At 40.0% G+C, this 27,869-nt stretch overlaps 1 protein-coding gene across 4 annotated transcripts; it reads right to left on the bottom strand.

Moving 5' to 3' along the window:
- Positions 1-324: 324 nt before the first annotated feature.
- On the bottom strand, positions 325-27,723 carry LOC145697473 (puratrophin-1-like). 4 transcript variants are annotated; one of them, XM_081774683.1, is made up of 14 exons: positions 27,550-27,723; positions 19,249-19,470; positions 8,526-8,731; positions 8,177-8,318; positions 7,785-7,857; positions 7,367-7,499; positions 6,872-6,947; positions 6,117-6,290; positions 5,813-6,067; positions 5,004-5,222; positions 1,190-1,270; positions 1,018-1,107; positions 871-972; positions 325-795 (listed from the first exon to the last, which is right to left on the bottom strand). In XM_081774683.1, exons 2-13 carry the CDS (start codon positions 19,441-19,443, stop codon positions 961-963), a joined length of 1,656 nt encoding a protein of 551 aa, XP_081630809.1. In that variant the 5' UTR covers positions 19,444-19,470; positions 27,550-27,723; the 3' UTR covers positions 325-795; positions 871-960. The 4 variants fall into 4 exon arrangements, with proteins under 4 accessions (XP_081630809.1, XP_081630812.1, XP_081630811.1 ...); XM_081774686.1 differs by lacking the exons at positions 19,249-19,470; positions 27,550-27,723 and adding an exon at positions 16,975-17,100; XM_081774685.1 differs by lacking the exons at positions 19,249-19,470; positions 27,550-27,723 and adding an exon at positions 14,056-14,346.
- Positions 27,724-27,869: the final 146 nt, after the last annotated feature.

Here is a 27,869-nt window from a genome sequence, read left to right as displayed (position 1 = left end):
GTCGTAATTACTCGAAATATTCGTTTATTACTGTTTTCTGTACAGATTTTGTAAATCGCGAAGAATTTCGCGCAGTCGGAGCTGGTTTTCTCCAAGAAAGAGATAGAGTGAACTTGATTGTCTTTGGATTTTTTCATCATTGCAGATAAGAAGAGTTTTTCTTCACAAAGAGTATTCTTCGTTTTTTGGTCGATTGGTCGAATGGACAAGGGTTGGTTAAAATGGGTTTTTTAACGGAAAGGTTTTTTTTGTACAATATAGGATTTCTTGGTGGAATGGTTTTTAGAGAGTTTTTTTATGTTTAGGGACGCCCCTTATTTTATCTTTTATTTTTTTATACTGTTAGTCACTACATTATTATTTAATTAAATTAATTTTCGTTAAATATACCGGTAGTTTAAACGGTTGTTTCGTATTGTCTGTAAGACTTGATCCTCACAGTCTGCGGCGCATCCGATTCTAGATCAGATTCGTCTTCCTGTAAGCTCGTTAATTGCGGCGGAGCGACACCCGCTCGGCCCGAGCAATGCCGGAGCGGAGCTGAGCGGAAAGGAGCTGGAGCGGAAGGGGGAGAGAGTTGAGCGGAGGGAAAGGAGAAGGAAGAGGAATCGGGGGAGAAAAGATGCAGGTTGAGGGTGTTGATTAGGTGTGGAGAGGAGGTGCTCTCGGAGGAAGAGGCAGTTGAGACGAGGGAGTTGGGGCGGCGCTTGAGCAGGTCGCGAGGGGAGGAAACGCTGCTGGACTGGTGGTCGAAGGAAGATACCGCGACTGAGTTTCGCATGCGAGGTCGAATATCTGAGAATACGGTTTTGGTTTTGAGAAGAATGTTTTGGAAGAAGAAATCGCTACTCGAAATCAAGGAAGACTCACTTGAAAGATGAATGCTTCTGTCTGTAATTGCATCTGCCCCTTCGATGTTCAGATATGGTTTGGCTCCGACCCCGAGCTCCGCTAGCTCCTTCATTCTAGCGTCTAAAACGAACGTTATCGTCAATCACGTGAGGAGGGATGAATCACCTCTAATCTGCGCCGCCTGAGAAAGAAGCAACGCGTTGATCTCGTTGATCCACTGCTCTTTACGATCGCCGAATTGGGAAGCACAGTAATCTGAAAAAGAAGTTAAAAATGATAAAAGGGATGAAATCGGGCTCAATCGAGCTCAGTTGCGGAAATAGAAGGAAAGACTTACGGTTTCACGATTACGGCGGCGGTGCCAGAGCTCGAATTTGAGGGGTTCTTCTAGGACAGGAGTCATGCCGATTTCTGAGGTCTGAAAATTTTCATTGCAAAAAGATCGGGAATTTTTCGCGTTTTTCTTTGCTATTTGTATGAGAAAAATATTTTTCTACAAAAATAACTCTTTTTTGCTGAACCGAAAATTCCACTAATTAAATTTTCTTCATAAGCATCGGACTTCAGAACTGTTTCCGAGCAGGGATGTACATTCGCAGTGGGGAAATCGCAGAAACCTTCGCAGTGCGACCTGCGAACTGCGGAAATTCGCACTTCGCAGCGCAGTCATAGCACACGTATGCACATCGCACCGCAGTCCGCAGTTTTCGCAGAATTTTCGAAAACTGCGATTTTTCCACAGTCATTTTCCGCAGTTTTTGATTAATCTCGCAGTTCGCAGACTGCGGATTCTGCGGTCATTTTCCAGCAATTTTTCAAGTTTTTCTCTTGTGTGTTACTGGAAATATACGAAAAATAGGGCGTCGTAAGAATGGTCTCCGTTTGTCCAAGTCGCCGTTCGCCCAACTTGATCAAACTTTAAATCAAAACCATAATTGAGCTAAAAACAGTGATAATTTTAATTTTTTAAATAATGGGTGAGGGAGGGGTTGGGGACAGAACTGAGATTGATCAACTCATAGTTCAAAGCCTTTGTCAAGCCCCTTAAACTTAAAAATCATGGAACGGGGCTGAGACGGCCCGAAGGGCCGTCAAGCCCCTTAAACTTAAAATCATGGAACGGGGCTGAGACGGCCCGAAGGGCCGTCAAGCCCCTTAAACTTAAAATCATGGAACGGGGCTGAGACGGCCCGAAGGGCCGTCAAGCCCCTTAAACTTAAAAATCATGGAACGGGGCTGAGACGGCCCGAAGGGCCGTCAAGCCCTTAAACTTAAAAATCATGGAACGGGGCTGAGACGGCCCGAAGGGCCGTCAAGCCCCTTAAACTTAAAAATCATGGAACGGGGCTGAGACGGCCCGAAGGGCCGTCAAGCCCCTTAAACTTAAAAATCATGGAACGGGGCTGAGACGGCCCGAAGGGCCGTCAAGCCCCTTAAACTTAAAAATCATGGAACGGGGCTGAGACGGCCCGAAGGGCCGTCAAGCCCCTTAAACTTAAAATCATGGAACGGGGCTGAGACGGCCCGAAGGGCCGTCAAGCCCCTTAAACTTAAAAATCATGGAACGGGGCTGAGACGGCCCGAAGGGCCGTCAAGCCCTTAAACTTAAAAATCATGGAACGGGGCTGAGACGGCCCGAAGGGCCGTCAAGCCCTTAAACTTAAAAATCATGGAACGGGGCTGAGACGGCCCGAAGGGCCGTCAAGCCCCTTAAACTTAAAAATCATGGAACGGGGCTGAGACGGCCCGAAGGGCCGTCAAGCCCTTAAACTTAAAAATCATGGAACGGGGCTGAGACGGCCCGAAGGGCCGTCAAGCCCCTTAAACTTAAAAATCATGGAACGGGGCTGAGACGGCCCGAAGGGCCGTCAAGCCCTTAAACTTAAAAATCATGGAACGGGGCTGAGACGGCCCGAAGGGCCGTCAAGCCCCTTAAACTTAAAAATCATGGAACGGGGCTGAGACGGCCCGAAGGGCCGTCAAGCCCTTAAACTTAAAAATCATGGAACGGGGCTGAGACGGCCCGAAGGGCCGTCAAGCCCCTTAAACTTAAAATCATGGAACGGGGCTGAGACGGCCCGAAGGGCCGTCAAGCCCCTTAAACTTAAAATCATGGAACGGGGCTGAGACGGCCCGAAGGGCCGTCAAGCCCTTAAACTTAAAAATCATGGAACGGGGCTGAGACGGCCCGAAGGGCCGTCAAGCCCCTTAAACTTAAAAATCATGGAACGGGGCTGAGACGGCCCGAAGGGCCGTCAAGCCCTTAAACTTAAAAATCATGGAACGGGGCTGAGACGGCCCGAAGGGCCGTCAAGCCCTTAAACTTAAAAATCATGGAACGGGGCTGAGACGGCCCGAAGGGCCGTCAAGCCCTTAAACTTAAAATCATGGAACGGGGCTGAGACGGCCCGAAGGGCCGTCAAGCCCCTTAAACTTAAAAATCATGGAACGGGGCTGAGACGGCCCGAAGGGCCGTCAAGCCCCTTAAACTTAAAAATCATGGAACGGGGCTGAGACGGCCCGAAGGGCCGTCAAGCCCCTTAAACTTAAAAATCATGGAACGGGGCTGAGACGGCCCGAAGGGCCGTCAAGCCCCTTAAACTTAAAAATCATGGAACGGGGCTGAGACGGCCCGAAGGGCCGTCAAGCCCCTTAAACTTAAAATCATGGAACGGGGCTGAGACGGCCCGAAGGGCCGTCAAGCCCCTTAAACTTAAAAATCATGGAACGGGGCTGAGACGGCCCGAAGGGCCGTCAAGCCCTTAAACTTAAAATCATGGAACGGGGCTGAGACGGCCCGAAGGGCCGTCAAGCCCCTTAAACTTAAAATCATGGAACGGGGCTGAGACGGCCCGAAGGGCCGTCAAGCCCTTAAACTTAAAAATCATGGAACGGGGCTGAGACGGCCCGAAGGGCCGTCAAGCCCCTTAACTTAAAAATCATGGAACGGGGCTGAGACGGCCCGAAGGGCCGTCAAGCCCTTAAACTTAAAAATCATGGAACGGGGCTGAGACGGCCCGAAGGGCCGTCAAGCCCTTAAACTTAAAAATCATGGAACGGGGCTGAGACGGCCCGAAGGGCCGTCAAGCCCCTTAAACTTAAAATCATGGAACGGGGCTGAGACGGCCCGAAGGGCCGTCAAGCCCCTTAAACTTAAAATCATGGAACGGGGCTGAGACGGCCCGAAGGGCCGTCAAGCCCCTTAAACTTAAAAATCATGGAACGGGGCTGAGACGGCCCGAAGGGCCGTCAAGCCCCTTAAACTTAAAAATCATGGAACGGGGCTGAGACGGCCCGAAGGGCCGTCAAGCCCCTTAAACTTAAAAATCATGGAACGGGGCTGAGACGGCCCGAAGGGCCGTCAAGCCCCTTAAACTTAAAATCATGGAACGGGGCTGAGACGGCCCGAAGGGCCGTCAAGCCCTTAAACTTAAAAATCATGGAACGGGGCTGAGACGGCCCGAAGGGCCGTCAAGCCCTTAAACTTAAAAATCATGGAACGGGGCTGAGACGGCCCGAAGGGCCGTCAAGCCCCTTAAACTTAAAAATCATGAAACGGGGCTGAGACGGCCCGAAGGGCCGTCAAGCCCCTTAAACTTAAAAATCATGGAACGGGGCTGAGACGGCCCTCTTGCTTAGCTTAGAAAAAATTTTCAAAAATGCAACTCTGCCCGTCATAATAATGACCACTCTTTTCACTCGGATCGCATTTCGCAGAAAATTTCGCATTTTTTCACAAAAAATCGCAGAATTAAGCGCAGTTTCAGCTTATTTTCCGCAGTTTCGCAGAAAATCGCAGAATTTACCGCATTTTTCAATTTTTTCCGAAGATCGCAGAAAATCGCAGTCTGCGCCGCACTGCGAAGAGAAAATTTTAAATCTCGCAGTTCGCACCGCAGAAAATCGTCAAAAAAAAATCGCAGTTCGCACCGCACCGCAGTTGAAAATTTTAGAAAATGTACATCCCTGTTTCCGAGTATCCGTCTGTTCCATGCGGCGGCGCACGCTCTTATCGCCGTTTTCCCGTTAAAATTATTATCTTTTTTCCCGATGCTAACATGTTCGGCCAAATCTTAAACCGTGGTTGTATCGATTAAGAAAACGATTATCATTAGTCATCTCAATTTTATTTTTGCTGAGCAATGACTTACGAGCCAAGAGTTCTTGTATTGATAAATATCTCCGCTTGGCAGTTTCTTCGTCTTGGCAAAAAGGCAGACTTTTTCGAAGAGAAAGATTCTTCGTTGAGCTTTTCGCCGTCCGATCGTGATTATGAACTCGTGTTGGCGGAGGAGTTTTCCGCAAGATCGAAGATCAACGTCGCATCCTCGGATCATGTCCATCGCTAGAAGATCATTTCCATGGCGCAGCTGAAATTTTTTTGATTTTTTTTTTGTTTTGAGAAATCTCCAAAACACAGTAATATTGACTTCCGAATTGGAAAATTGGAAAGAAATTCAAATATTTTTCGACTTTCTAAAAATTGTCGATAATGACTGGCTATCGAACGAAAATGTCAATAAGTGCTTATTTCGCGAATAAATTCAGTTGCTTATCAGACAAAGTGGCCAATTCAGATTTCGACTTTCGACTTTTTGACAATCGAAATTGCTCACAATTTTCTTGTCTCTCTTAACTTTTCGCTTTCACCAGGTGGCGAAAAAAAGAAGAAAACTAATTTCATTTACGTGTTCTTTAATTTTTAACCCAGCACCGCGGTGCTCGTCAAAAAGCTCAAGGCTAGAGGTCGACTAATCCAAAACGTTAGAATAACTTTCGCAGCATTAATTTTACAGCACTCTCTTGAGAAACTTTTTTTGATCTCGACCGCGGGGTTTTTTCGCGGAGTTTGATAATTTTTACTTTTGGAAAATGAAATTTAGTGATTTTTGGAATTTTGCAAAACATTTTGATTTCTGAATTTCACACTTTTCTCGCTTTTTTGATAATTTTTTCGTACCTGAAATTCGATCAGCTTCTTGGCTTTATCAATTTCCTCCTTATCGGCTGTTTTCGTCAAATTTTTCGAGATTCCGTCCAAGAAGAGCGCGTACTTTGTCAATCTCTGCACCGGTTTGAGCAAGTAGCTGGCCAAGTCCATTGCATCGCCGATTTGCTCCTGTTTCTTTGCGAAAAACTTGCCGGATTCGGCCATTAACCGGTCGGAAAGCGGCTTGTTTTTTACGTAGTAGGCGTACATGTCCAATTCGGACTCCTAGAAGGGAGAAATATGTTCAAAACAGTCATTTAGGGGTGGTACTCACGTGTCTAAGAAAGATGGGAGCGATTCTATGCGCAAATTGGTGGGAACGCTCGAGCTGGGGAAGAAGCTGATTTTGGTGGAAGTCGCGCAGCTTCGCCAAATTGCCAAACAAAGTTGACCGGTGGCCTCGCAACGTTGCTGGAATGTCGGCTCGGTCCATTTCCGGAATATAATGCTACAAAGGAACATTTTTAGAAAGAATCAACAAATTTTTAAGGACCCCCCCGTCAGCTTTTTCCTTCGAAAAATGGAAATTTTTAAAATCGCCATATTTTTTGTTCATAATGCGTTCTAAGGTTAAACTTGCTGAGAAAAACTGATAAGAAGAAGTTTTGACCAAGAAAAATCAATATTTGTGCCAAAATTGGGGTAAATTCGTCAATTTTCGGCGAAAAGTCCAATTTTCAAACGCGATTTTGGGGGTGTAAGAGTCGAGATAGACCCCCAAAAAATGCAGCCTAAAATCGTTATTTTGACCCGTAGAATCCATTTCCGGGGTCAAAATTTAAAAATTCCGAAATAAGATTTTTCGAAAAAAGCAGACGGGGGGGTCCTTAAATCGATTTTTTATCCCCTTCTTTAAAACTGATTATATTTGTACGGCTTTTTTCAAAAAGATTGTAAAAATCGTAAAGCCGCTTGCGGCTTCGAGATTAAAAAAAAAGCCGCGCAGGACAAGGCTTCAAATTTTTACTCGAAGCCGCAAGCGGCTTTTCGTTTTTTATCATCTTTAAAAATGCGAGATTACAGTCTTACCTTGACGATGTAATTCAAACTCTTGACGTACTCCCTCTCAGTGTGAACGAGTTCTTCAATTCGTTTGTCAATTTTTCTAAATCGGTTGGTTAGTTTCATCAATTCCGCGTCCAAATAACGCCACATCTTCAGAATGAAAACGGGGCGAAGCGAGAAAAATAAAATCGCCGTGCGACAGCGAAATTGCTCGAATTTTAATTTCAGAATGGATTATGTTTCAAAAAAGGGTTGAAACTCAAACAACTAGTCAATTTTTTCTTGAGCATTTTCTTTTTTCAGGAAGACACGAAAACACGATGTGATACCCTTTTGAGTTGGAAAAAAGGATGATCTTGAAAAAAAATGTACACGAAGCTGTCTATTCTTATCCACCTCCCTGTGGTTGATAAAAACTGACACTTGCGGTTTCCGATCTCGATTCAGACGTTCTCCCTTTTTTTCTTATTCTGAGAGAGGGAGGTCTTATCAGGAAAAGGGCAAGAAGGGGTGACTTACGGTAGAGGGAGATTCGAAGGGTTGGGGAAGACATCCCAGCCCGGGAGAGTGGCGGAACTTTGACGAGTCATTTTGACGGAATTGCGGAATGTCTTCGAGGATCGGTGGCGGGATGTGTTTGGCATGGACGAAACTAAAAGAATTGTTAAAAAATGCTCATTTTCGGACGGAAGATAATTTTCTTTGATAATAATTCTTTAAACTTTCGAAAGTTCGATTTTGTAAATTCAACCTTCTTTTCTTCCCAAAAATAGCGGGTGATCAAGAAAGTATGAAAAGTCAATTCGCCCCCGCCGGAAAGAGCTCTGGCCCTGCTCCAGCCAGTTTAACCCAGCGAGAGTCATTCTTTTTTTCGGAAGCCGCTGCAGATTGCTTTGGATTAGGCAATCAGTGATTGCTGTATCCCGAGTTTGCTCACCTGAAAGCGGCCTTGGAAGGACATCGTGTCGCGTGACGGAGCCAAGGGCTGAGGTTGAACGACTGCCAATTTCCTGAAAGTGTTTTTTTGTTAGACCAAGTTTTATTACTGTCTGTTACTGTTGTTTCTAAAGACCCCCCTTCTTTCCAAATGGACAAAGTTCAAATTCAAATTGTTTGAAAATCGGAAGTTCCAAAAAACCTTCCAGAAAACCCTCAGTAGCGTAATTTTCGAGCCACGAGGTAGCAAGCCGCATCGCCGGCTTTGACATTTCCGGTCATATATCTGCCCTTTCATTCGCCACTTAGAGCTTTTTGAGTTATTCATTAGAGCCGCGCATTAAAATGTCCAAAATGCAATCTTCTCCTACCGGATATCCAGTTTTTTCTTACCTTTAGGCATCTTTTTGTAACATCATCGGAACTCCTGACTCTAGAAATGTCGCTTCTGCTCGCTCCGTTGAGGGAAATATCGCTCAAGTCGAGGGAGCACAGTCCAGAATCTGGATTTGACGATGACAGGGAATGACGTTGGCTACAAATAAGGGTGTAACTGTCAGATTGGATTGAGTTATGATTTTAGCAATTGGCGCGTGGTTGATTATTTTTTCCGACAAATTTATAAACATCATTTTTGTTTGCCCGGAAATCTTATCGTTGTTGGGGGCCACGCGTTGCAAAACACAGGTCATTTATTGAATGACTGTAGCTCTTCATCAATTACAAAGAGAACGGCACTTACTTGGATGAAAACGGACTGGAAATGCGATTCAAGCTGGCGGACGAAGTCGTTTCCAGGGAGGAGTTTCGGGAGAGGGCTCCCTCGTCGAAGTTGGCAATTCGCGAAAATGTACAGGGCGGGTTTTTCGCGCTCCGCGGTCGGCGCATTTCGGACGAGACGAAGACAGATGAGTGCCTCGTCATTTCAATCGCAGCATTGCATCGCGCCTAAAGTTTAAGGTTAATTTTTCTAAGTTCCGAAGTGAATACTTCAAAGTTCATTATCATAAAAATATCCATAAAAAATCGACGATATTCGATTACATGTGTTCAAAAGCAAAAAATTTGATTAGAAGCCGTTTTATTGACAGTCAAAAAATATATGAAAAAATAAATTCTAAGAATTTTTGTGGTTTTTAAAATTTTCATTCCACTTTTCTCAAATTTCATAGAGCCCTAAAAAAAAGAAAAAATCGATTAAAAATATAATCCCCCTGAGCTCAAAACGCGGCTCCGCTGAGTGATAGCTGCAATTTACGTCGCTTCCAATACTGGGAGTCTCCCAATATCCCCCCGAAAACTAATTTAATCAAAAAGCCATTATGCGCGAAGTCGGTTTTGACAAGTCGCCAATTTTCCCCTTGAAATATAAAATTCTTAAGGGAATACTACCCCTACCCGCCCCGAGGCAATTACCCAATTTCTAATTTTCGAGTCCAGAAATTGTTTTTTCGACAGCTGGAGTTAATTTTAAAAGGGGTGCCACCAGCCTTGAGCCTTGAGTAATTGAGGGTGACATTCCAGACTTTTTATGAGCTACGATGCATGCAATAAAAATGCAAAATTTGGAGACATGGAGGCGGGAGGAGCTGACCATGAAAAATGATTAGTTGACTTCAAAAGCTGTGCAATTAGCGCACAGGAAGTCGTGACGGTTACGAAGATTCACTGTTGTTTCTCATGGAAAAGATGCGTTTTTTAAGGACCCCCCCGTCAACAATTTTCGAAAAATCTATTTTCGGAATTTCAGAATTTTGACCCCAGAAATGGATTCTACAGGTCAAAAAACGATTTTGAGGCTTCATTTTTTGGGGGTCTATCTCGACTCTAACACCCTCAAAATCGCGTTTGAAAATTGGACTTTTTGGCGAAAAATGACGAAAAAGTCCCAATTTTGCTATAATTTTAGATTTTTATTGGTCAAAATGTGCTCCGAACAAGTTTTTATGATAAATTGAACTTCCAGGACCACTAAAAAGCGAAAATATGGCTTTTTTGAAATTCTCGATTTTTTGAGGAAAATTGTTGACGGGGGGGTCCTTAAATGCTTAACGAAGATTAAGGATATCGATGATTTTGGTCATTGCTATTAATCAAATTTTAGGTCATTTAAAAATTGCGATTTTCTTCTTTTTAATTTTTCTTTATGGTTTTTTCGAATAATTTTTTGTTCGATTTATGCTGATGATTCTGATCCTGTTAGGAGTCGGCAGAGCCTCTGAAACGTGGTAATTCAGCACGATAATTTGAAAAGGTCGTAATCTTATCTGATTCGAATTCCTTATCCTCTAACAAGAAACTCTTATTCTTAAAAATTCAGCTTCAGAATTTATTCAATTTTTATGAAATTCCAAAAAATTAGTTAACCTTAAAAGCGTTGATACCGACAATTTAGGAAAATTACAGAAGAAAAAATGCATATTTTAAGATAAGTACTTGTGGGAAATGATTTTTCGAATAATAAATTTTACCTACTTGACTTTCAATGTGAAAGTATTAAAATCCTCCCGAAATGGACTTGAGCTCTAGAAAGCTTCAAGAGCCGAAAATTTAGTGGAACGGCGCCATAAATCTGTTTCCGGCGCCAGTCATTGAGCTTTTGAGCGCTTCCGTAAGCTTAGTGATTAATCGCTTCCCAGCTTGATTTTTGTCCCTTTTTAGTACTTTTAGGAATTCATTTTCTTCAAATTCATAAACTAAGAAAACAGGCTGTTCATCTGGTTATCTGAATTTTACAATTTAAAAATACAAATGCAGCTGCACATTGTTTGAAGAAAGTGACTGGGCCCTGTCTACGGCACGAACTAAAATAGGGAAGTTATAAGCTAGGAAGTGACAAAAAAGGAAGTGCATTTTCTGAAGACCAATAAGATCTCTGCATTTGGCCTACCGGCCAATGAAAACCCATTTCAAAAAAATCACTTCCTTTTTTGTCACTTCCTAGCTTATTACTTCCTTATTTTGGTTCGGCCCGTCTACAAGGAACTAGTCAGTTCCGCAAGCCTGTCGTCACTCGCGGTTTTTTCATATACTTGCAAATACTCTTTTATGAAAAAAGATTCATGTACTAGGGCAACTCCAAAAACTTGCTTTTTAGAATTTTTTAAAAGAAATCGAAAAAATTTTTTAAGGAAAAATAATGGTTCAAAGATGACAAGGATCTTAGCTTGTAGTTTTCTTAATTGTTTGATGCTAAAATTTAAGGATTTTTGGCCAATCAAAAAACAGAATTTACTTTTGAACCAATCAATGACGACTTCTACCGACAAGACCAAAATGCGCTCGAAATTTAACCTATTTCGACCAATTTTTCGTAAGAAGCGCCAACCAGTTAACCTTCCTAACCCTAACCCTAGTCTTCGCCCAAGAAAGATGTACCTTGAGAGCGCCATGAATATCTTCAAAATTAAACGTCCTATAGATTTTCTTAATTTCTCTGTTCTGATTTCTTTTTCTGTTCTTCATCTTCCATACTTTACATTTAATTCAAAATCTCTTGTTATTTTTAGTTCAAAAACGGTCTCAAATTTGTATTTCTGAAAATCCGTATTTGTCGAGCAAATTCGCCACTTTCAACAAAAGGAATTACTGGCGCCGTCTTTTTTTCTTTTAAATTTTTCGTGATTTGGCGCTTTTTAGAAAATAAGGGGCGCATGATTTTAAGAGCATCAATTTTGCGATCTTCAAAAAGAGGAGAACTCGAGCGCCCCGTCAGAAAAAAACACAGATAATTACCAGCCTCGCTCATTGATCACCTGGACGCGCTGGCTTGAGAATGACGGAAGTCAGACGAGGGCAGGGGGAAGTATTAACTGGCGAGAATCTTGAGAAATTCTCAAATTTTCTGATAAAAGGTGGCATATTCCATTTCCTCGAGAACTGAGCGGGGAGGTTTCAGGAACCGACAAAAAAAACTTGACAAATTTTGCGTCGAAATTTTAAACCAATCAGAATCCTGATTTCGGCAAGCAGGCCAATCAGAAGCCCGGACTCGGCTAGCTGGCCAATCAGAAGCCTGGATTCGGCTAGCAGCGCAATCAAAAGCCTGGATTTGGCTAGCAGGCCAATCAGAAGCCTAGATTCGGCTAGCAGGCCAATCAGAAGCCTAGATTCGGCTAGCAGGCCAATCAGAAGCCTGGATTCGGCCAAGGAGCCAATCAGAAGCCGAGAAAGCGCCCACGCCAATTTTTTTGATTTTTTTTGTCGGTTCCTGAGCTAGGACCCAACTTTTTGATCCATTGTTTGATGTTTCCCCTGATCCCTCATTTTAAGGATTTACCCCGCTGATGACCGAAAAGTTTACGCAAGTGTTGTGTGAGCGTGAGCGTGAGGAACCACCATGTGGTTCCGTCTTCTTGGATTTTACCACAAGTCGGTGCGCTGGTTGCTCTGGCGGACAACGTCATCCGACCGCCGAAATTTACCAAAATTGGAGCCATTTGCATTTTCATCCCTTTTGAGGCGAACAACACATTCCGATTTGGATCTTATCTTGTTCACTGATGTGGACAGCCAATTATATTAAAAATTTCTTGAACACGTAATAAATCTAGACAGTAACAGTGTCATTTAAGTAGTTTCAGGTGGGGGCAGCATCGATACTTGATTATACAAAATTACCCCGCCCGGAGAAAAATTATACATTGATCGATTAACCCAAAAGAGTCAAGCACACTTCTGAAAATCGAGCTCCAAGATACCGATAAAAGTAGGCGGTATCTTTTTCTTTCAGCGGCGGAGGTCCCGGTGGAGGACCCCGCTTGCTGGAAGAATTCCATTTTTCGGGAAGAAATCGCTTCTCACTAAAATTTTAGCGAGTTCCAGCAAAATTCAAATTAGAACGAGCGAAAACAGTACTTCTCCCTGTATCTGCTTGTATCTGTAAACTGTGTTGTTCGCATTTTTGACAGTATCGCATTTTATCTAAATTAAAATTCCCTTCTGGATGTGACTGCCTGCCTCGCTTTGGTGACGTTATCCTCTCTTTTTCTGTCAAAATACAGTCAAGCCATTACGTAAGAGCAAATTCAGTTGAGCATAGTTTTTACTGAATATTTAGCGTTTTATTGCCCCTTTTGACCTTTGAAAATTGACGGAAACTCGGCGCAGCTGATTTTGGGCTACAAATATGAGCGCCTTTGTGAATTGGTTTTTGAGCTCGAGGGAAAAAGTCACGTGATTTTTGGAGCTTTTGAATTCTGAAAAAGTCGATCGCTTTTCACATTTTAGTTCCCCCAAAAAAGGTGTTATCCAACTGGTCAAATGTATCTTTTGGTATCATGTTCTACTAGTAGCATGTGTTTTTACTTTTTCCCATGTACAATTCTGTCTATCCCGTGATTAGTAGCTCACTGAAAAAGCACACAGTGCCACGTAAGCCGATGACAAGGGGGATCGCCGCACGGGAGCCTTTCTATCTAAGCCGGATTAAACTTTTAAAGTATATTTTAAGGCGGCTCCGCTTTGTTTTCGGGCGATGGGAATGATTGATTTAGAAGGGTTTTTCATTAACAAGGGCCATCAAATTATCCAAAAATCTAAATGATCTTTCTGAAAATTTTGGAAAAAATTTGGGAAATTTGAACTTTTGTTTTTTTCTGATTTTTTCAAAAGCTTAGAAAACCAAAAGACTCATTACTACCCGGAACGTCTCTAAGAGACTCCCTCGTTTTCCCAAACATTTTTTCAATCTCCCAAAAATTCAAGAAAATTCACGCAATTAGCAAAAGACAAGTGTCACGTTATAGAACCAACTCTTTGTCAAAAGACCTTCAAAAGCACCGTGAAAAAGGCTTTTCTATAAATTGGTTGAAAATATCAATCAACTTTGTTTGTCTATCAGCAAATGTTGGACATATGTTTTTTGTCCAATCTTTCGTTCAAGGAATTCAGAAACAAGGATTCTCCATTTTATAGAAAGATTAATTTTCGACTCGCGTGAAAAGTCCAGAAATGTGGACGGGTGAATATTCGTTTTCTTTGAAAATTTCAAGAACCGGAATTCTCACGAGCTTTTTTGTTTACTCGCACTTTTGACCGTCAGAATTGTACTTTTTTCATATTACTTAGCACCCATTTTCAATGGTCCATTGAGAAAATTATTCAGTTTAAAAAAGGAAAACACACAAGAAATAAATAATTAATATAATAAATTGTTATTTTTAGACAGATTTACGGGTTTCAAAAATACATCTAGAATTTTTTGGCTGAAAAAAATTTATAGTCGCGTCTTTTTATGAAGAAGGAGACGTAGGGAACCAGTAAGAACTTACTTTTTTATTCCTGCTATTGAAGAACCCCTCATTTTCGTCAATATATTTCCTCTTTTCCGACATTCACAATCTCTCGCCCTCAGGCGTGTGTGATCTTTTACTTCAGACAAAGCGATTTTTCAACAAGCCTCTTCTGAGATTTGGCCCTCTTCTCTGTCAAAACAATTCGATTCAAGTAGTTTCACTCTTTTTTTTTTCTTCACTGTTTTCGGATCTTTTTCTTTCAGCAGCAAAAAATGGAAATTTTCAAATTTTCAAATTTTCGTTAGGGTGTCAATTATCTTTTTGTTGAAACAGGGCCGGAAGCGAGTAAATCCGTCGAGGACAGGCGAGGGGGCATGTTTCGATCTTTCTTTTTGAGGTCATGCGTGAAAGGGGGGTTAACCCGTTAGCGCCGCGCCGCAGCGTTACGGTTTTTACGACGGGTTAATTTTTTGGGAAAAAAAATAAGGGTGTCACTTTGCTAAATTTTCGATAAAAGCTGATTTTCGCTGAAAGATCCTCTTCCTTGAAAATCTCTTTTGAATAAAAATCAACGGTTTCAGAATATTAAATACGGAAAGAAGAAATAAAAAAGAAGGAGGCGCCTGGTTTGGTATGTTGGAAAGTTTTTGAATCGACGCAGCGGGAGATCACGCGGCAGGACGCACAGCGCTGCGGTAAAACGGTCAAGGGCCAAAAGAGATATCATAAAAAAGAAACAACCCCGCTGCGAGGGAAAATATAATTTTCAAGGACTCAAGGAGGCGGCTTTTATCGGGCCCACTTTGGCTAACCTAATTATACACATCGCGTTTGAACTCTTCAGAAAAATGGTTTCCAGCAATCTCCGCAAAAATAAGCCCCTCTTCAGCGAAGAAAGTCGAGAAGCCGCTTACGGCTTCGAGCGAAAAGACATTAAGCCGCGCTTCGCGCGGGTCAAATTTTGTTTGGCTCGAAGCCGCAAGCGGCTTCTCGACTTTCTTCACTGAATAAGGGCTTATTTTAGTAGAAAACCTGGATGATCCAGAATTTTGAACTTGACTCCTCGTGAGTTGCATCATTTATTTTCCGCTTTGAAAACGCTAATTTCAAAACCGATTCATGCATTTTGCAATTAGTCTGCTCAAAAATGATCGTTGCTGTCTCCGCTTGCACGCAAATTGCCCATGAAAGTCATATTTTTTATAAGCTGGGTCGATAGTTATCGCGTATTTTACGACGGCGAATAGGGCCGCGCTGGCGCCTTGGGCAGTAAATCTTAGCAGGGCACGCACTTGATATTGATCCGCGCTGGATAACGGGATGTTATCAAGATTTAAAACTGTTGCTTTTCACGCGAAATTTTGGATAAATTAGCGATAAGAATACTTTTTAGAAATATTCGCGCGAAAAATTTGACCTCATAAAATTTCCTTGTTTGGATAGACTAAAAATATCGAGAAGCCGCTTGCGGCTTCGAGCCAAAAGGAATTTTAAAGCCGCGCGCGGCATAATCATGATTTGACTCGAAGCCGCAAGCGGCTTCTCGATTTTTGAAGCTTTTTCAAAGGCGAATTTGAAGGAGATGTTTTTTGAGTTCAAATTTCTTTGAGCGAAAATTTCTGAAAAACGCAAAAACTCTGCGCAAGAATATTTTGACAGGCAATGCCTGATCCCCTTTTTCGTATTTTTGTTACGTTGACGACGATTCTTCTCAAGGGATTCCTTGAACAAACACTCAAAATTTTCTGACAACCTGGTTTTTTTTTAACGAAAGTCACTCATTTGATTCGCCATTTTGAAATGCAAGAAGATGCGAGTTTTCATGTGACAGATTTGATTGATGCTCGAAAACGTGTAGCATAGTGTTATGGGCAGCTCGGAAGCAATTTACAGGGCGGTCTATCTTAGCTGACAGCAACTGCGAGCAGATTAGAACTTGCGGTTGCGCCGAGCTCAAATTTGAGCTACGTTTCTAGCCCTTTTTTGAACATCTGTATTTCGTGTCTTTAAGAAAATCTGCTGATTCAACGCCGCATCCGGCAAATTGTGAGCGCTTGAAAGTTTTGAAGCTTGAAAATTTGAGATTTTGATTTTCTGTTTTAATAAAGGATAATAGCGCTAGCTTATCTCATTCACACAGCTCTCAAGGCCCGCTTGAGTGGCTGATTACTGAAAGTTTTCAGGCGGTTTATCCATTGGTACAGTTTAAATCGGCTACTGTCGAATATTTTACTAAAGGATCAACGAGAAAAGGGTTAAAAACGAAACCAAACTTTGGTTGAATTTTAGACCAATCAGATCACCAAATTTGGCGCGTGGGCCAATCAGATTTCATAATTTTTTTTTGCGAAAATTTGATTTATTTGTAGCATTTTTGTGCTAACCCAATTTATGGAAGTGATTTTATGGACCAGGGTTTTGATTGGCCGTTAAGCCAAATACAGAGGTCTTATTGGTTATCCAAAAATGCGCTTGCATAAATAGGTTAAGTCCGCATTTTTGGTCTGTTCGCGACATTCCATTTTTTTTTTCTTTTTGAATTTCATAAGGGAGTCACTCTGGTTATAATTTTCAACACCTGTCTGCATTTCTTAACATATGCAAATCTCCCCCTCTTTCAGTAAGTTCCACTTTATTTTCTCACATTTCTTAGCTTTATTCTCCTAGAATAGATAAAACCTCGATAAAGGAATCTACGAACTGAACTGCTAGAAAAGAAGGCCTGCCCCTTGTCGCGATACACGTGATGAATACATAACCTTTCAAGTATGGGCACCTCAGCGCTCTAAAATAATCTCGAAGAATGCGGCATTGGAATTCGGTATTATGAGTTCGTGCTTTTGACTGCGCCGATCTTCGTTTAAAAATCTGTTCATTGTATAATTTCAAGCGTAAATTTTCGAGAAGAAAATTTTTTCCAACGAAAACAAAATTTTTTTTTTACAATTTTTTTACCTTGAAAATCGGTCTTTTCGTTTTTTTTTCTTAAAAAAATCTCTGAATTTTCGGCTCTTTTTCTCAGAAAACAACAAAAAATCAGCAGAAACAACAAATTTCTATTTTCTATTTTTCAGAATGGCTCGGATTTTGCGACTCCCAGGGTCTGTCTCGATTTCACGGAAGTGGACAAAGCCAGCTTTCAATTTTCAGAGCGGCGGGGGCTCGCCTTTGATCTCTCCCGCCGAGAAAAGAAATTTCTCAGACTCGAACTGAAATCACAAACCTCATGTGCTACCTCACGTGATCTAAAGTAAATCAAAAAAATTTTTTTTTAAAGAATAATTAAAATTATAATTTAATAAATATTAAATTTAATTTTAACAATATAATTTTGAAATAAAGCCTTAAAAACATCTTGATTTTAAATTTTTTCTTGAAAAATAATTGTTATCTTGAGGAGGTACGGAATAAGTCTGTTTAGGCGACGCGGGCGTTTTCGTAATGGATTCTCTTCCCCAAAATATGTCACCGTTACCTGGCCGAAGTAAGCTTTAGAACAGAAGAATTTCACGGCTCGTCGCGTATTTCAGCGAAAATTGATTTTCTAGTAGTCTCCCCCTTTTTTCACGTTTTTTCTCGAACAATTTTAAAAGTTCGAAGAAGAAATTTTTAGAAGAAAAATGGCCCTCTTTAGAGTGTTTTAGAGGAGTGAAAAAACTCTGAGCCGCTTTTTCTTCTTATCCAGAATGGATATCTGATCGTTTGTAGCCGGTGATGTAGCTATCTGCTCGACCGAAATTTGTACCTTCGCAGTGGCAGGTATCAAGCGTGTTAACCGCTTTCCGCGTGTTCGAAAAATTTTCGCTGACTCTCTTTGATAGATCACGTGTCGAATAGTAGTACCACTTCGAATTTAGATAACACAAAGCTCGACCCAGCTTATCAAAAACGCCGCAGTCAGCTTTTCTAATCCAATCTAATTCAGGTCACGAGTTCAAGATTTTTTTCAAAATCGAAAGAAAGGGGAAGAAAGAATGAAAATTCAATTCACGAAACTCAAAAAAGAAAAAAGTAATGAAAAGCTTATGAAGAGCTTTTATAAATTCAAAGCGTGGACTCACGCTGTGGCTTTTGATTTCTAAGGGCACTCTGGCCTCAGAACTTTGTTTTCGCAAAGGGCTTTATACAACAGCTGGTCTGGGGTACCTCACGGTTCATAATTCAGGTTACTGTAGTTCATCGGGTTCACGATTTTTTATTTTTTGAGAGATAAGAATCATAAATCAAATTATTACTTGGAATCGTGGTGAATATTTTTATCGATTTTCAATTGAACAAATGTTAAAAAATTTCACTAGTTTTATCACCTTGAGAATCCGGCTAGCGGCGTCAATCGACTCAAAAAAATTACGAGAAAATTCGGATTTTTAGCCAATAAAAAGCCTGGATTAGATCTTTTTGCCAATCACGGGCAAAATAGCCGCCTACTTAATTTTTCTCATTTTTATTTCCATTTCCAACAAATTGTTAGCAGCAAATACAACAAAAAATTTTTCAAACCAAGGAGTGAGAAAAACGATGAATTACGGCGGTTGAGTTTGTATGATGCTTATCTCTACGTGAGGATTTCCATAACTTACGGATCGCGCAAGAAAAAGGATGTTCCAAACATAATAATTTTTTCGATTTTTTAGAAGCCTTAACGCAAATTTACTCGGCTCAAACTCAATTTCATTTGATTGAAACTGGGTAACTTTTTCTATTTTGCGGAAATACGATAAGCTCCGATTTTGTCTCTTGCGTCATCAAGGGACTTGAAAACGTAAGTTTTGAACGCATCCGTTCATCGGGGGAAGTTTTGAGTGTAAATTGATCAGCGTCAAATTTTAATTAACTAGATTGTTGCTATATCCCCAGCTGCCTATTTGACAACCGTTTTCTTTACTAAAAAAAGTCTACAAACACAGCTCCTCCAAAAGCTGGGCACCACAACCTGTGTAAAAAAACTGAGACATGAAGAGCTCAAATGAAAAGCCGCGTAGCGGCTTTTTTTGAAAACGAAGCCGCATCGCGGCTTCGAAACAAAATCACTCTTCTGTGATTTAAAAATATGCGAAGCCGCTCTGCGGCTTCAATTTAAAAAAGCCGCTTTGCAGCTTTTTATTTTAGTTCTTCAAAGCCTGACTCAGGTTTTCTATACAGGTTGCCGAGCCCAGTCCCCAAGATTGACGACTTGGGATAAAATTACTGTTGAAAATACAGTGTAAATCATAAAAAAGTTGGTTTTACCTTTGAACTTTTATTGGATCGTCTGTGCACCTCTGAGTCGCTCTTGACATCATCGAAATCTTTCCTCGACTTTTGAGCAGTTGCTGGTCTCTTCGAGTTCTGATTTTTTGACGGGCGACTTTGACCAGTTTTGTTCTTGGAAGGTTCTTGAGAGCTGGACCGGCGAGCTCGTTGTAGTCGTAACACAAACTCCATTTATTGTTGTTACATTCGTATTTTGACCTGAAAATATGATTCAAAAGATTGTTTCATTATTTACATCCGCAGCGGTAATTAATTAAATGATGTTTTGCTTCCCTGAAATCTGCTAATTGCTCCTTTGCTTTTTCGAAAACACACAAAAAATCAAAGCAAAATCACTTGTTCTTTTTTAATTATTGTCTATTTTCCCCCTTTTTAAGAAGTTCCTTTTTCCGTAATTTTTAATTTTTGGAGCTCCTAATCGCTAATTGACCTTATTAAAAAAGCCTTTTCGCTAGTCACTAGAAGAGTCACGAAAACCGCGTGAAAGGCGCTTCCGAGTTTTTTGATGAAACAACGAACCCCGAAAATTGACATAACACAAGACTCATTCCGTTTTTTTTCGGACCTAAAACAAGTTCACTAGGTTTTTACAAAAAGACGAAAAGCTTTCGAAATCTTCGACGCTCGGTGGCGCTGTTTGGAGAAGAGCGCCATCAGTGGTCGATTTCGAATTTTTTTTCTGTTCAATCGAGAAGCCGCCTGCGGCTTTTAGCTTTAACCCCGGAACGCATGGCCATTTTTGCCAATTTCTGACCATTTTTTAACCGAATATTGTCTCGATTTGGGCATAAAGAGAATAATATTCCGGGTTTATATATTATAACCGGACTCTAAGCTACAAAAATATAACTTGAGCGTGGTCATATTATATGCGTATATCAAATATAATATGGGTTTTTTGATGAGCAAAATCGTATAACCCAAAAATGGGTCGTATATGCGTTCCGGCGTTAAAATTAAAAAAGCCGCGCTCAGCGCGGCTCAATTTAAAAGTTTGAAGCCGCAAGCGGCTTCTCGACTGTACTGAGCGAAATATCGATTTAAGGGTCCGACAGCACTGAGCGTCAGTAATAAAGGCTTCTCAACCAAAAATAAAGCTTCAACAATTACGACTTAGAAAAACGATCTCTGGCCAAAATTATGAATTGATAATTGTCGGGTGCCGCGCGGCTGGTTACGGCTAATTTCTCTGCCCGTCATTGGGTGTCATTCTCAGATCAAATTGTGGCTTTTAAAACCTTTTCGCACACGCATGAAAAATGACGAAGAAATTCAAATCTAAAAATTTTCCATTTGAAAACCAAGAAATAGAGTTAGACTCATTTTAATTCAGAATCACGTTTTAGAGCATCTTTTTTTCGTTCAACGAAAAGTTTCGGTGAAAAAAATAATCTGTCATTAACCCGAAAAAGTCACTGGTTTAGTAACGGGGGCCACGTAAGAGTTAAATCATCGGAAATTTAACGCGGTCGGGGAAATTACTCCAGGGCTGAATTAATTTCGAGGAGCTCCTTACTCGCCGATTCTTGCACGGGTTAATTGCATTTTCTCCAGCCCAAGAGGGAGCAATTCAAACAATCACGTGAACGAGGGACATCCTTAACCCGCTCAGACACGTTGAGCTGACTGCAAATGTCCACTTCCTGTTTAGAGGGGTGACATTCCGCAATGCTAAAAGAGCGGATTTTACGCGTTTTTCATGGAGTTTAAAATTGGATGAATAATCTAAATTCATTTATTTTTGGCAAAAATTCAGTCTACAGCTCTAATTTGAGCACAAAAACTTGTGTAAAAGCCTGAGTCAGGGTCTAAAGATTCTTATTGAAATTATTATTTTCTTATTGAAATATTGCGTAGCGGCTTTTTTGAAAACGAAGCCGCGAAGCGGCTTCGCCAGAAATTACAAAATAATTAGAAAAATAATTTTTCGAAGCCGCTTTGCGGCTTCACTTTTCTAAAAGCCGCTACGCGGCTTTCAATATACAATAATAGGATAATAGTCGAAATACTCTTATGGTCAAAACCAATTCAAGATTTTTTTCCTTCGATCCAATTCGTTTATAAATTGCTAGCGGGTTTCTAACAGCTTTATAAAATCTAAAATCTCCTATCTAAACAATTTATAAAAATTTCATTCTCGTTCGTTACATGATATCGCAAAAACATGATTTAATTTCTCAAAGCCACGTTGGGTCACGCAATTTTCCGACGGGGATTTTATAAAAGAAGGAGAACCAGGGGAGGGATAATACATGATTCAGTCATAATCGGGGGCCAATTCGCTTAGGTGGAGCAGAAAATCGAAAAACATAAAAAATGATCACTCGAACATCGTTCACTGAATTTGCCATGATAACTGAATCGGCACGGTTTCTTACAAAAGAGCTTCGATGAAATAAGGGTGTCACTAGCTTATGATAGATGATAACGATTTTTGCCTCCTTTTTTGTCCTTGTTTTTTGAGTTTTTACTGAGAATGCGTGTTTTATGAAATTTCCCTTTTTCATTTCCAAAAATGATTGGATCAGCCAGCTCCGCAGCAGGGGCTAAAACGAGGAATCTCCGGATACATAATAAACTTGAAATAGGTTTAAGCTGAGCTGGCTAGTCTTGTCGTTTGTCCCGTGATTTTTCTCTCTGAGCGAGTTGGCGTTGATTCTGGGAAGACGGCTTCCCCGAGTCTCCTCCCCTCTCTGTCATTTCGTGGCGCCGCGAAATGGTATTTGTGGGTTCTAGACGATTACCAATATTGTTACTTGCTGTATTGGGTATTATCCTTTAGGTTCATTTTCGAGGTTTTTAGAAGATCTTTTCTTACGATTCAAAAAATTTTCAAACCAGAAAAATCAACTTTTTTTCTTCGAGAAATCTAGGGCAAAGCTTGCTTCTTCTCTTAATCCCCTTCAGCTTTGTTTCTACCCTTATCAGTTCAGATTTGATAATCTCAATTTGTCAGTCTTGACCCCACTCAATTTTCACTTGCAGGGAAAAAACATCCTCCTTTTTGTCCACGTGGTCTGAAATTGCTTTCGAATAAGTACAATACTTCCAAATATTTCTCAAGTATGGGCAAAAGAATGTTAGATAAAGAATGCTCTGAAGAATTGTTATACAAGACTTGAGATCCCATGCTACATGCAGGGGTGGGGGTTAATTTGAGCACATGTTTTTTTAGGAGTTGAAGTAGCGTTTACAGAAGATGAAAAAATTCTCACGTGGCGAAAGTATGATTCATTTTGTCTGGTTAGATTGAATAAGATATTCGGAGAAAAAATATGTCCAGTTACTTTTTTTGAAGTGTAAAAAACAAAAGAAAAAAATTGAAAATAACATGGTGATACCCTTATTTTGCCCATCAAAAATGAACATCAACATCAACTATTAATTATTTATTATTTTCAAGCATATTTTTAAGTAATTTATTAAATAATACATAATTTTTGTGAGGCTATTTTTGATGAGCAAAATAAGGGTATCACCATGTTAAATTTCAATTTTTTTCTTTAATAAATAACAAATGTAGAAACATTATTTTTTAAATGTTTTAGGTGATTTTTAACGGTGTTGAATTTTGTTATGGCGTCGTTTTTATCCTATCTCATTTTCGGTGTCAAATACGAACATTTAGAAAATGAGGACGAAGCTAAACAAAATTATGCAAATGCCACTCGCGTCGTTGATTTTTAGAAGTGAACCACTATTAGGCACCCTTATTGCTCTTCTAGCGCGCGTTTTTATGTAAACACTCAATTTAATTAAAAATGAGAATGGTGCTGATTGTTAATCAAGTGTCTGTGTATTTGTAGTTCGGCGGCTTTGATTCCGGTAAATTATGCTTTTTGATAGATTTCGCTGATAAAACAAAACTCAGAGCTCATTTAATTAATCATAATTCGACAACAGGATAAGGACCTGTAAGCAGGTTAATCAAGAAATAAATTGAAAAAATAACAAAGTGACCCCCTTAATCAATTTTGAATAAATAAGGATCGTGGAGATGTCGGGAATCGACAAAAATTTTCGACAAATTTGGCGTTGAAATTTTCAAACAATCCAAAGCCTAGATTTGGCGAACAAGCCAATCACTAGCCGAATAGCCGCCCACGCAAAATTTGTCAAAATTTTCTGTCGCTTCCTGACGCCACCCTTAGGGTCGACCCTTTTTCTTGACCCTTTTGGACCAGAATTTAAGCTTTATGAAATAAGGGGATCAATATGATAAGTTTTTAGAATTTTCTTTTTATCCGAAAAGAAAAGTTACATGAAGAAGAATCGGAAAGACGCTCAATTATATAACTCTTGGTGAAAGAACCTGTCCGTAATCTATTTTCCCTCAACAGATTAGCGCGGTTAGTTTTTGCCAGAATGGAACGTTTTAAAAGCCCACTAAGCAGAAAAAGAAACTAAGATTGTTTTCAAAATTTTCAGAAAAAGAAAAAGTCCTTCATCACAAATGTTCTAAAATTCAAACTTTCAAAATTTCAAATTTTTCTTGAACATTCTTTTTCAAGAAAAAATTAATTCAATTCTTCGAAAAACGCGTCAATTTCCAAACTTTGAATTTCGCCCGAGTCATCTTTGAATTCCGATCTCACGTCGTTCGGAATTCTGCACATGGGAGAGGAGCTCAAGGAGAAGTTTCTAAAAGCTCCTGATAAGAGCTCTTCTCTCTGTCTTGCTGTCCCGCTGAGACAAGACTACAAATTGCTCAAATGAACTTTTCGCTCTTTGCTTTAAAATTTCTTATCGAAATTCTCTTTCTCAAGCTGAAGGTTTTTGTCTTTATCTCTGTTAAAAATCGTGTTGGAAAACGTGAAGAAGAGGTAATACGTTTCGGGTTTGTGAAACGCTTATCTTATAGGAGAAGCGAGAATTGACATGCTGGGATACACCCTTAATCTTTTATCGTCTAATAGAGGTCAGATGTTATCGAATTTCATTGTGACTAAAAATAAACCTACCCAAAACTTTTCAAAACCATAATTATAAGGTCGAATTTTAAGGTTGTAGAGAATGATATCCGATGTTCTTGCTGATAACCGATCAAGAAATCGAAGAAGTCGTTGACAATGTCCAAGAGTTAAAGAATCGATTGCCCATATTGACAAATTTCTAGAAATAATTACAAGATTAATGGGTACGGCTCATGACGCAAGTTCCAATCGTCTGACCGCCTTGGCGGGATCGCTCATCCCACAAACTCAGCCATAAACAAGCGCAGCCAAAATTTCGCCCAGTTCAATTAACCAAAATCTTGGTAGCTTGATATTTTTTACCAAAGACATTGATTTTTATCAAGCATAAGATTTGAAAAACCCCGAAGAAAGCGATTTGGCGAAACGATTACACAAGAATAAATCGAATTCATTATCATCTTTATTATTTCCCAACCACAGTATTTTAACCCACAATAGCACTTAACCCCCAAGCGGGCAAAATCATCGAAAATCGCCAAAAGTGGCCTACCTAAGCCGATCCGGCTAAAGAAGCGTCTCGGAGATGGTCTTCTATTTACAAGCACGTGTTCAAAAAAGACTACGTGATCATCAAGTTGCCAGTGGTAGTTATCAAGCGTGAAAGTTACATGCTAATATTTTTAAAACAAAAAGCTACTTATCTAAACATAACTACTGTTTTTGTAATAGAAACCGACTTCTTGATGAATTCAAAAATTTAAGTCTAATGATCGGCTGCGAGTTGTTTCAAAGCTGCTATTTAGAAAATAGCAAGCGAATCCGGTCGAGCAATAATAAGAGATTGAGGGAGAAAACGTGAGTGATTTTCGGAAAGGCATTTCCGGGTTTTAGAATTCTTGAGAAAAAACTAATGCTTTTGGAGGACGAATTTCAGTATTTTTGGCCATAGAAGCCCAAGAATTCGATCATAAATTAACAAAAATGTGAGAAAATTCATTGATTTCTTGGGAAAATTCAAAAGAAATTTCATTTTTTGCTAAAATACTCAATTTTTTCAACAGAATGATTCATTTCGGGTCGAATTTTGATAGATTTTATGTCTTTTTCTATCTTGAACTAACCACAAATCGAAGATAGTCTAGCAAAATTCAGAAAACCGACCAGAAATCGTTTATTTTCGCCTCGAAACCGGGAAAAATCGACGATCATGGGCGAAATTTTTTAAATCAAATCTACCATTTTTAACCTAAATCGCTTTTTTTTAATTTCCTCCTCGAAAAAAGCCATTTTGTATGCAATAAATTGTGTTAAACAATATTTATAATTTTTAATTAAATAAATCGCCTCTCCAAGAAGCCGAAACGATACGTAACCGAATGTAAATTCTGTCGGTACACAAATATTAAAACAAGTTTTCTCCAAAAAACGGCGCGGTCGATCTCTTCAGCGTATAAACCCAGGTTTGGTGGTGACCCAAACGTTATTAACACAAAGATGTCAAAGACACTCTGACTTGACCCAGAAAAGGGCACGCGCCGATTTCGATTTCACGCAACCACAGGTTAGAAATACTTGTTTTTCAACGCAAAAATTTTCGTCACGCAACTGTCCTAATTGAACCAGCTCAAAAAAAAGCCCAAATTTCCGGGAGGTGTCTGGAACCGACAAAAAAATTTCGACAAATTTTGAGTGGAAATTTTCAACCAATCAGAAGCCTGGAATCAGCTCACCGTCGAAATTTTTTGTCGGTTCTAGACGCTATCCCAAAATTTCTCGAAGAAAAAGAAAAAAATTCATCAAGAATAAAAAAAATAAATATTTATCAAAATTTTCGAAATATTCAAAACAAAATGCCCGAAAATGCTGATTTTGAAAGATTTTTTGGTCAAAAATCCGCGATTTCAATAATTTTCGACCATAAAAAGCCCAAATCGACCGTCTCCAAGTTGTTTGCCCTCGATTTTTCGACTGCTGGAATTTTCGGAATTTCTTGGAACATTTCGAATTTTGGATGATTCCCCTTGACAACTGGCCCTAAGCGACTATCAACGCACTTGAATTTACTTATTCCAATCTTTGTTGTCTCGCGGCTCTCAAAAACTTGTACGTTTTTTTTCCGATCTATTTACCCTCCTATCGCTTTCCTACCCTTCCCGACCTTGAAGTCCTCTTTTATCGCTCGCTGGGCAAACGTTCTTGATTTTGCAGTTTTCACTTGAATAGTGATTTAGCTTCCATGGCAATTGAAAAACAAAAACACATTCTGCTCTGAGACATGGGAGTTCCTTCAAGTGTCCAAACTGGCAGCGGCAAATTTGAAATTTATGACGTTTCATAATTTGACTCTCGGAGGGCAAATTTAGTGCCGGGTGCAGGTCCGTTAGCATACAGTAAGTCACTCAGGTAAATACAAACAGATGTTTTCAACGGCGAAAAGAGAGGGAGATAGAGGTCTGCAATTGTGGCTCAAAGGGGCAATGGAGCTAAAAGAAGAACAAGATATGGATCCGACTGTACTTAACGCTTATCGGTAAACCTTTGTTACTGTTATTTTTACTCATAATGAAAGAAATTTGCATAAAATGAAATCAATTACATCATGGTAATTCTCTCTCTTCGAAAACAAAGAAAAAAGTTATTTATCTCTCTGCAACAATAATTTTATGAAAATAAATTTTGAAAATGATTCAATAAATTGACCATAAAAAGGGATTTTTTCCTCGGCGAAAGAGAAATCAGATTTTCAACCCAGCAAAAACGTGGCAGGATTATTGATAACCGAGTTTCAAACGAGAGCAGTAAACAGCTAGAAATGAAGTGACTTTGAGATTGGGTATCATCAAAAAGACACCCTTGATAAACGCAAGACGCTAGAAATTCGCTGAGTTCGCGGCGAGAGTCAAAACAGCCCGATATCGGCGAAACTCTATCTGGCTGTTGACGTCCCATGGCTATAAACACGTGACCTTCAAGGATGAAAGGCTGTTTTTACTACAAAATCATGACCGCCAAAAGTAAGCAAAGATAGAAGATGGAATTCCTCAAGAGACTGGCGCCGATAAAGTAGATTGGTTCCACGTTTTACGCGGTCAAGCGCCTTTTGATGACGCAAAGCGAAATTTGAGCGAAAAAGTCAAGGCGATTTTCCAAAATGAGGAGGAATCATTACGTAAAAATAACCTAATTTATACTGAAAGAGGCATTTTCGGACAGTAAAATGGCTTTTTCCTGCCTTTTAATAAATTAAAAAAATTTTCTTTTAAAATATTAAAATAAAATAATTTTTCATTGAAAATTATCATAATTATTCAAAAAATAGATTTGTTAATTATTAACGATCTAAAAATAAAATTGAACTTACGAGCTTTTTTCAAAAACTTCTCAATCTTCTGGCCGGAGCACTTTTCAAATCTCTAAGTGTGAAAATCACAGATTTCTTCTCTGGACACTCTCTAATTTTCTCTCTCTCTTAGGTTCTTTCCCAAAAAGGTAATAGGTGCGAAAAATAAACGCGGAGGAAGTTCTTTAGGCGCGATTCGGCTCAACGGGGTCCTTTTCGAACCTTTTCGAGCCGAGAACAGAGAGCGCGGAGGATGGAGCTCGCGAGCGCCCTCGGAGTAGTCGACAGCAGCGCCGGTGATAAAGTTTTTAAATTTAAGTTTATTCATATATATTTTATGG

This window comes from Oikopleura dioica, chromosome 2 (assembly GCF_907165135.1).
Source record: "Oikopleura dioica chromosome 2, OKI2018_I68_1.0, whole genome shotgun sequence".
Classification (NCBI taxonomy): Eukaryota; Metazoa; Chordata; class Appendicularia; order Copelata; family Oikopleuridae; genus Oikopleura; species Oikopleura dioica.
This window is presented reverse-complemented; position numbering and strand designations above follow the sequence as displayed.